Genomic DNA, 10437 nt, shown 5'->3' on the forward strand with positions numbered 1-10437 from the left:
CCTAGTTTATTTGATTCAATGGAGCACCTACCAGTTCATTTGGCAGATGAGGCACGATTGGCTGGTCCTGTGCAATATCGGTGGATGTATCCTTTTGAAAGATATTTGAGGACATTAAAAAATCATATAAAAAACAAAGCCAAGGTTGAGGGGTCCATCGCCAATGCATACTTACATGCAGAAATGTCAACCTTCTCTTCGTTTTACTTTGAAGATCAAATATCTACAAAGTGGACAACTTTGCCTCGCAATATTGAAATGCCCGTTGCTGAAAATGATGATCCTCTTTGTCTCGCCATATTCAAACCTATTGGGCGTTCACTTGGCCGAGGGACGAAGAGATACATGGATGAGCGCGAATGGCTTGCTGCACATATGTATATTTTGAGCAATTGTGCAGAGGTTGCAGAGACATATAGCAAGTGAGTATTCTCGTTCAATTTATGTATAAGAAATATTCATCATATATAGGTGTTAACATATAACTTTTTCTTTGTATCCAAGGATATTCGAGGAGGAAAAACGATATGCAAATCCTTACATGACTGATGCAGAGTTTGAGGTCGCGTTTCACAACGAGTTTATTGTGTGGTTTAGCCATTACGTAAGAGACGATAAATTTATGTTAAATATACATTTACTTACTCCAAAATTGGCTAGCAAACTTAAATGATATTTGTGTGAAACAGGTTTGTCGTCCTTGTAACGACGAGTTGAACCCTTATATTAGGTCGCTTGCAGCTGGACCATTAAGGGAGATTGAAACATACTCCGGCTATTTCGTGAATGGCTATAGATTTCACACAACTGATCATGATAGAGAGAGTGCGACTGTGAACAGTGGCGTTTGCATAAAAGGCTCGGTCTATGGTAGTGATAGAGATGTGCTAGACTTTTATGGGCGCCTGCAAGAGGTTTGCGTGCTGGAGTATCCGGGGTATCCAATTAAGCAGACAGTCTTGTTCAACTGTGAATGGTTTGACTTGTCGGCTCAGGGAACTTCTATTGATACAGACTTCAAGTTAGTTTCATTGAACCACACACGAAGATATAAGAAGTATGATCCCTTTGTTTTGGCCAGTCAAGTAGTTCAAGTGTTTTACTGTCCCTATCCCAGTACGAACCAATCAAAGAAAAATTGGTGGTCAGCATGCAAAGTCAACGCAAGATCAAAGGTTGAAGTGTCTACTGCAGCATCTACATCAACATTAGATCAACCATTTCAAGAAGAAGTGGTTACTATTATGCCTACTCACACAAGTGTAGGCATTGAACAACCACTTCTTCTTCATCCCCTCGGTGGAGTCGTTGAGATTGAAGATGACGATGAATCAGACGACGATGATCCCCCGTTGACATCTAACGATAGTGATGATGATAGTAGTGCTAATTATGAATAAATGTAAATGCACATTTTGATTGAATTTGATTGCAAATTTGTTATGTTTGTTAGTTACTGTTAATGTTATGTTTGGCTATATATTGTAATTGTAATTGTATGCAACAGGTATCATGTCTACCTCACGAGGTTTCTTGGGATTTCGGGGGCGATCTGGCGTTAATGCGCCAGAAGCTACTGCAGATACATCTGATGGGTCCGGGACGCACATTTCTGGGACTCCCGAGACTCTCCAGGCTTCTAGTAGTTCACGGGCTAGAAGGCCTAGGGGCCCTACAGCTGCTGATATCAGAGAGAGAGTTCGTAAGGCTGCAGATGGGAGGACGGAATTTGAGAGGCATCCTACGACTGGGTAAGCATTTGAGTTTAATTTACTGTTTCTCGTACACCATGATTAAGTGATAAAATTACTTGTACACAGTGAGTTGTTGGAGCCCTACGGCCTGTCCAAAGCTTGCACACAGTCATTTAAGGCATTTGAAAACCCAGGCGGGTACACATGGAAGTTGACGCCCCCGGCGATGAAGGATAAATTTTTTGGTGAATTAGAGGTACAATTAAATAACATGTACATATAAATATATCATGTTCAATTGTTAAAATGTTTGATATTAAATTAATTCTCTTTCTTTCAACAGAAAGAGTTTCAGTGGCAGCCCGCGGATGAGCGTGACGTGAGGAAAATGTGGGAGAAAAACGCCCGCAAAAGGTACTCCGACATGATGAGCGACTACAAGAAAGAGCTCAAGGACTGTACCCGCCAAGGGAGACAGATGTCTAGACCCATCTGGATGACTCCCGATTTCTGGACTGGACTCCAGGAATACTAGCAGCGTCCCGAGGTTGAGGCTGTTTCAGATCGAGCACGTGCCAACCGGATGTCCGAGCCCGATGGGGAGGGTACAGGGATCAGTAGGCACGTGGGCGGGTCCCAGTCGACTCGTATCCTGCAGCAGTATATGGTATGTAATTAACAAATAATTAAGTATATAAATTAAATTAATATATTGACTAATATAACTTATTTATCTTATATAAATGCATCTACAGAGCTTGGATCCTGGTACTCCCCAGGATGCACCGAACTATGCCACCTTCCTCCGCCTCCACACGTACGCCGACGGAAGTTATACGTCGGAGAGAGATGCTAGAATTGACGTAAGTGTTTAAGTTTATTCAAATATTTAGTGAATGTATTTATTTTCTAACAATTATGCATTGTTATGTATGTATTAGGTCGAGGTTCATCGACTGGCCGCTGCCACAGGACGACAGGAGCGGCTAGACGAGGTGTATTTGGAGGTGGTGCAAATTGATAGGTCACGGATCTACGGCGTCGGGAGTGCCGGGCAGAGTCAGGCTAGTAGGGGGTCTTTCCGCAGCACGGGCAGTTCTGCGGTGTCTCAGCAGCTTTATGAGACACGGATCTCCACGCTGGAGGAGCAATTGGCGGCAGAGCAAGCACAACGCCAACAGATGGAGGACCGCATGGCTCAATTGGAAGCGTTTATGAGGATGTATAATGCTCAGCCACCTCCAGGGCCTGATGCCGATGATGATGATGATGATGCTTAGAATTATTAAAACTATATATTTATGTTTTCAAACGAAATTACATTTGCACTTTCTTTTCAAATTTATGTTTTATTTAACTATATATTTCAAGTGCTTTAATTATTAAAACTATATATGTTTTATATATTTAAGGCAATGATGATGATGATTGCATTTAACATAAACAAATAAATTCAAATCACATTATAATAACCAAATTAAAACACTTTTGGTGTATTAATGTTAAAAAAAAAAATAATTAATTAATTAATTATTAAATATTAATTAAATATTTTACCGACGATAAAAATAAGGACCGAAACGAACTCGCTCACTAATTAACAACATATTTCAGGTATTATCTCCACATATTCAAAGATTATAATTATATGAGTGAGTATATAGCATTTAAATGAATTAATAGATGTAGATATATCAATAATACGAGTGTTCTGTACTGGTGATCACTCGAAAAGAATTTCAAAGTTAAGCGTGCTTGACACAGAGCACAAGCAAGATGGGTGACCCACTGGGAAGTCGGGTCGCCGACTGGGAAGTTCGTCTAAAGTATGCAATACCGTATAAATACGGAAATAAATTGTGGATATACAATATACAATAAAATAAATAAATAAATAAATAAATAAAATAAAATAAAATAAAAAACATTACCGTGGGCAAAACGCCGTCGGTAGTTACCGACGGCAATTTGCCCTCGGTAAATACACGGCCATCCTCCGGCATGACCACCGGCCGGCGGTAGCTTGTTACCGACGGCGTTTTGCCGCCGCTATTTACCGGCGGTAATCGCCGTCGCTAGTTTTCCGGCAAGGTCAGCCGGAATCCGGTGGCTCGCTACCGACGGCAAAATAGCCCTCGGTAACTAGCGGCGGTGTATGCCGCCGCTAATTCTCCGGCTAGGCTCCGCCGTTTAACGGCGACAATTCCGGCGGCATCGCCGCCGTTAACTGCCGACGGCGGATGTTCGCCGCCGTTATTGTCGTTGCCGACGAACCTTTTAGCGGCGGGAGCTTGCCGCCGTTATCGCCGCCGGTAACACTATTTACCGGCGGCCGTCTTTTGTTACCGACGGCATTTAGCCGTCGGTAATCAACGATTTTTTTGTAGTGTTAATAAATATATAATTAATAGATAAAGTGAGTTGATAGAAATTGTTTAAGCATTATTTAAAAGGGTTAAGTACCAAATTCCCCCTATCGATGGCGTCCCTATCGCGTTTAGCCCCCTAACGTCAAGGGGGAGAGCTGCCCACTACCTCAACATGGCTTTATCGCACCAATTTCCTCCCCGCCTTTTAATGGACGTTAACGCCGTTACAAAAAATCGTTGGAACAATCCCTGCGTCTTCCTCTCACCGGAGACAGCAGCAGCGTCGCTGCCTTCTTCTTCCACTAACAGCAGCGCTGCTGCCTTCTTCTTCTCCCCCCTTGTTTTTTGGCGACCTCTGCGCCACACACGATGCCGCCTCCGTCCCCAACCCCTTCTCTTTCCTCTTGCTTGGAACATGTTGGGAACTTATTGAAATATCCTAATCCATGTTTTGATGATACCAAAATTCATAGGCTTTAATTGTAATAGACTAGAACTGTTCGAACTCAAGTGTTAGAGTTCTTTTCTAGTTTAGTTTGCTGTTCTGAAGACTGAAGGACGAAGGATTGAAGACTGAAGACTGAAGTTACCAACTGAAGTATCAGTTGAAGAATCAGTCCGGAACTGATTACTTAATGTGTGCCACGTGGATTCAGCGGACTAATACTAAAGTCAAGTATCAGTTAAATATTCTTCCTCAGACTGAACCTCCAACGTTCAAAGGAAGCCCTTCTCTTCCCTCTTGCTTGGAACAGTCCTGCGTCTTCCTCTCGCCGGAGACAGAAGCAGCGCCGCTGCCTTCTTCTTCCTCTTTGTTTTCTGGTGACCTCTGTACCACACCACCATTGCGGCCCTAAATTTTCCGGCGAGTAGCAGCCACAAGGCTGCCACCATCGCCTCTTTCCCTGACAAAAAAAATAATTTTTTTAACGAATTAACGTCCGTTAAAAGGCGGGGGGAGGAAATTGGTACGATAAAGCCACGTTGAGGTAGTGGACAGCTCTCCCCCCTGACGTTAGGGGGCTAAACGCGATAGGGACGCCATCGATAGGGGGAATCTGGTATTTAACCCTATTTTAAAAGTAGGTATAGAGAAAATAAGATGGGTGAGTCCCTTAATTAATGAATTTAAGTCCCTTAACTATTTGTCAAAAAAAATAATGAGATACTTGTAATGAGACATCCCGTTATGAAAATTGTGACATTTGTAATGGGACGGAAGGAGTATCTTATATTATAAATCATGATTTTTTTAAAAAAACTTGTGTAAAAATAATAAAAAATGGATTTGAAATTAATAAGTTATGATAATTTAACATAATTCTTTTTTTTTCCTTTCCCCACCCTTTATTAACTTTAATGCTTTTTTTGAGGTACATCTTGGCTAAATCTTACTATATATATGCAACTTTTAGCATGTAAATCATACACAAGAGGGTAAACCACACTTGAAAAATCAAATATAATTGTTTTGATTTAATAAAAACTTTTTTAAAAGGTCTAGTCATAATAAAGTATTAATTAATGAATTTCGAACTTAAAATATTTAGGTTCAAGAATATCTAACATCTAGCCCATTCCCAAGGAACACAATAAACATTAGCTAGTTGTTGGGTATTTCGAACCCAAACTTTTTCTTTTGTGTGTGGATACAATAAGATTTTAATTTTATGTTTTTGAAAGGATATCTTTTTATTTATAATGTTTATTGTATAGTATTTATTAAGAGGTAGTCTTGGGTATATCTGGGTGTACCGTACATCCGGGTTGACCCATATCCAGATCCTGACCCGCATCCTGACTCAAATCGTGTAAATGACACTATCCGGTTATACAAATGACACTGCATGTAATTAACACTATTCTGTTATATAAATGACACTGCGTATAAATGACACTATAACATTGTAAATGACACTGTGTATAATTGTACTATTCAGAAATATAAATGACACTTCCTGTAATTGGCACTATAAGATTGTAAATGACACTATAATATTTTAAATAATATTATAAGATTAAAAATGACACTATAACATTTTAAAATGTTACAGTGTCGTCATTTATATAATTGAATAGTGTCAATTATAAGCAGTGTCGTTTGTATAACTGAATAATGTCATTTATACGATTTGAGTCAAGATGTGAGTTTGAATTAGCATGCGGGTCAGGGTTTGGATACGGATCGATCAACCCTGATGTACAGGAGATTTTGTGATTTATTAATGGCTTCACCAACTAAAAAGATTGCTCAATTTGATATAAATCCAAATGCTTTCAAGTATGGGATCTTTCATATTTTGATTTCGAGTTGGAGTATAGAAGAAATACAATCAAGCTTTCTTTCTTTTCTTTTCTTTTCTTTTCTTTTCTTCTTCTTCTTCTTCTTTTTTTTTTTTGTGTGTGCGCGGAAAAATAGTGGTATCAAAGTTCAAACTTTAGGTTATGTGATAAGAATATATCGATAAATGCATATTTTGTCTTCTCTAATTTTCTGCTATTGACTTTAGTCCTGCTCCATTGTTTTCCACATTATTGTCCCCGGTACTTTTATTTGTATTAAGTTTTGCCACCTTTTATTTTGCACCATCTCCTATACTTTAGTTATTTTTTTTTTACTCTTTTTACTTGCAATTTTTATGAAGAAAAGTAAAAAAAAAAAAAAAATGCATAGGGGATCTCAAAGCACATAGGACAAAAGTAAGACAAATGGAGAATAAAATAAAACTACAGAGAAAATTTTAGGATTTCCCTAAAAATACAAAATTGATGAGCAGTATCGACTTGAGTTAGTGGGAGATTTCAAGAAATAGCTTATACAGAAGATCGGGAGCTTATATAGTTAAAAAAAAGTTAAATGCCTTATATTTAATCATTTGTAGTACTTTGTTGAGTCTTAATTTGTTTAGAAGTTTGGAGCCTCTAAAATATTTCATCTTAGATTGTAATTGTATCATAATAATTAGATGATTTAACAAGTTTTAATAAGAAGAAATATGAAAAGTTACGGTAGGGTGGCTTTTAATAATAAACGGAAAGAAGGATAAGTAAGTAGAGTAGAGTAAATGCTTTCTACTATTTAGGAGGGCTATTGTATGGATCTTTCTTTCTTTACCAAAAGCGTATAAGAAAAGCAGTTGCAGGCCTTCCATCTGCGCCCTTCCTATTTTCTTTTTAAAGGGTAGACACTAGAGACGTTTCCTGCCTCTCTCTCCCTCTCTCTCACACACATTAAATTTTATAATGAATTAACAAAATACCTGGTTATTTTAGCAAGGTGAGATAAATCAGAAAATGGAATTTGTTAGTACTAATTACCATAAGCGGCTATGGATGCCTTAGAGCATCTGTAGTAGAAAAGCCAAAATAGACTCTTAAAAGTAGTCTCCATCATTTAAGATTTTTTTTTTCGATAGTGGGGCTTTCTCCACCCAAGCTCTTAATTTATTTTTATCTTTACTTTTTATATTTTTTTTCAATTAATTTTAACATTAAAATTAATAGTAACATAAATTTAATTTAAATTTAACATTACATTTATTAAAAATTACATTAACATTAAATTAAAATTCTAAATTAATTTAAAGTAAAATAACATTAAAAATAAAAGCCTAAATTAATCCATTGTGACGCCACTCTTTTGGTCGGCTCCCTTCATGGAGTCGAGCGTAACCTCCGCATACAAACGGCATACGAGCGTCGTCTCAGCCAGAGTGTAGTAACCTCTTTGTTTGGTCGTTGTCGGCATGGCGAGTATCTCCTCTACTTCATCGTTCGCCGCCACCGCAAAATTGGCATTCAAGTTAATTCTCTCATGACCCGTCCTAGAAGCGGCGTTTGATTCTTGAGGGAACGGCGAGAAGGCTCCACTGAACGGATTTGTATTGGCTGGAGGCGGATTTTTGGGAATGTTGTTCCACCAATTTCTTCAATTATCCTCTATTTTTCTAGCATAATTTAAATGAAAAGGAAGAATAAATTCAAAAATAATGAAGAAGATGTAAAGGAAGAAGAATAAAGTTGTGTGAAATTCAACTGGGAGATGGGAGTATTTATAGAATAAAAAAATAAAACAAAATTAAAAGAGCCGTTGCAACGGTTCTGTCAACAACAACAACAACAATAATAATAAAAATCTACACACTTTGAGATCAAAATTTAAGCCGTTCAGATTTTAGTTAATGAGTCGAATTTTTTGATTGGGCCTTGCATTGCACGCGCCCAACCTTTTCTCCTTTAGAGCCTAGTGCGCGGGTGAGAAGCCGGAGCGCGTCCAGAGGGCGCGGCTCTAGGATGAATGCTCTTAAATCATTTTGATAACAATTATATACAAATCTCCTTCAAAAAAACAAGTATTAAACCAAAATTAATACATTTAAATTGTTATCCTCAAAAAAGAAAAAAAGAAAAAAAAAAAACCCCCCAATTCCTTATCCTAATTAAGTTGATAATTTTAATCATTGAAGTATTAGATTCTCATATACAAGCTACATGGGATTATAAATCGACAAATCTCCAATTGAAATAAACATATAAAATAAAAAATGAATGGTAGGCAAGTAGGTATATGAATTGGTAAGTTAGAGAGTGAAAAGATGGGATGAATACAGAAAGGGGCGTGTATTAATTAGTGGTGTAGAGGACTATTAAGGTGTTTGGTGAAACAGAGGCATTATCAGCTACGACGCGTTGCTTTCCCTTCTTTTCTTTTTCTTTCCTTTGCTTTTTATCATCGCTTCTTCTTCTACTTCTTCTTCTTCTTCTCTTTAGGCTCGACCTCCCAGGCTACCTCCCTAAATCTTAGAGAGAGAAGAGAAAAAGTAGCACTGCTTGCTGTTTATAATGAGAGAGATCTTGTCTTCACTCATCATTAATGTGATGTGAGATCACTTTTACTTTTCTAATTCCTTTCTCTCTTTTTTCATTAAGCACTGATGCTGGCTCTTGGTTATTCGTGGATTACAGCCCAGACCCCTCAAATAATAACCAATAAACAACTTTGAAATATAGTAATTACATAAACCCGAATCGATATTCACATAACTCATCTTCATAAGCTAAATATATTGCGATCGAGAGTTTGAGTTTTTTAGTTTAGATTCGCTGTGTCATATGTAACGGTATTCTCTGCCTCTGGGGACAATATATATTCATTCGTCTGTGGTAATTTATTTTTTCATTTATGGAACAATATTATGTATCCAATGATTTGTAGCAGGTATGATGCAGCTCTTGTTATTGAGTAATATTTCACAGTTTACGTCAATTGTCATGTTCTTTTTGATCTTTCTGATGTTGTGCTCTTGAAATATTCGTCGCATTCCCACGCTCCTATAAGTTAATGAAAAAAATTAAATTTCATTCATCCATTTCATGCTTTTTTTTAATTAGAATTATAAGAGATGTCCAAATATAATCAAATAAGCAATTCGTACGTAGATATGATCTTTACATCACACAAAAGTGAGAAAATAACTGCATGCATGCGAAACCATTACCCACAAAGGTGAAAAAACTTCACTATCCACAGAAAGGTGGAAACATTTTACACTATATAAAAGTGAAAAAACTCCACTATCCACACAAATGTGAGAACAAGGTGGGAACACTACATTGCACTTAGGCGGAATTGAACACAAGCTTTCTACCCACACAAAAATGGGAAAACTCTACTATCCACACAAAGGTGAGAAGAACACTACATCGCATGTAAGTGGAATTAAACACAAGACTTCTACCCATATAAAAGTGGAAAAATTCCACTATCCGTATAAAGGTGGAAACACTACCGCACAAAGACGAATTTGAATCTAAAACCTCTCATAAAAGAGAGTACGTATTTGGACACCTCAATTTTGGCACTTGAACTAAATTTCGTTAGGTCCATTTCATGTATTTTAAGTCACTTGAAAATCCACCGTCTGAAAATCACGAGACTCAAATATTCAAATAGCATTAATTATTACTATGAGTTAAATTGAACTTTAGACAGTGACATAAATTATTAATTTAATTACATTATTATTGAAATAGTAATTTTTAAATCCTAAATTTTGCATTATGAACTGTTAATTCTAGAACTGTACATATAAGGCGAATTTGATGATTTCGAACATAACAATTCTTTTTCTTTATTTTCTATTTTTTTATTTATTTCTTTCTAAAATTATGAAATTTTGACTAATTATAAAATATTTAATATGCTTATCAAATTAAAGATCACGATAAAAGCTATAATTTGATATATTTTATGTAAATATTTGATTTAAACATAAAAGTTATATTTATTTAAATATTAAAATTTTAAAAAATTCTCCCTCCTCTCTAATCTATTTTTGAATAAATCTATATTTCAATTATTTTCTATTCTTTTT

The 10437-nt window shown here is 36.8% G+C and overlaps 1 protein-coding gene across 1 annotated transcript; it reads left to right on the top strand.

Moving 5' to 3' along the window:
• Window positions 1-514: 514 nt before the first annotated feature.
• LOC130998172 (uncharacterized) lies at window positions 515-4082 on the top strand. Its single transcript, XM_057923606.1, has 2 exons — window positions 515-604; window positions 690-4082. Exons 1-2 carry the CDS (start codon window positions 542-544, stop codon window positions 1398-1400), a joined length of 774 nt encoding a protein of 257 aa, XP_057779589.1. The 5' UTR covers window positions 515-541; the 3' UTR covers window positions 1401-4082.
• Window positions 4083-10437: the final 6355 nt, after the last annotated feature.

Source organism: Salvia miltiorrhiza, chromosome 1, assembly GCF_028751815.1.
Source record: "Salvia miltiorrhiza cultivar Shanhuang (shh) chromosome 1, IMPLAD_Smil_shh, whole genome shotgun sequence".
In the NCBI taxonomy this organism is placed as follows: Eukaryota; Viridiplantae; Streptophyta; class Magnoliopsida; order Lamiales; family Lamiaceae; genus Salvia; species Salvia miltiorrhiza.

What these genes read in the sequence shown, in the direction of transcription:
- LOC130998172 (XM_057923606.1), top strand. Translation starts at nt 542, where the DNA reads ATGACTGATGCAGAGTTTGAGGTCGCGTTTCACAACGAGTTTATTGTG. An exon ending in TTGTGTGGTTTAGCCATTAC is followed by an intron (nt 605 to 689) that starts GTAAGAGACGAT and finishes TGTGTGAAACAG; the next exon opens with GTTTGTCGTCCTTGTAACGA.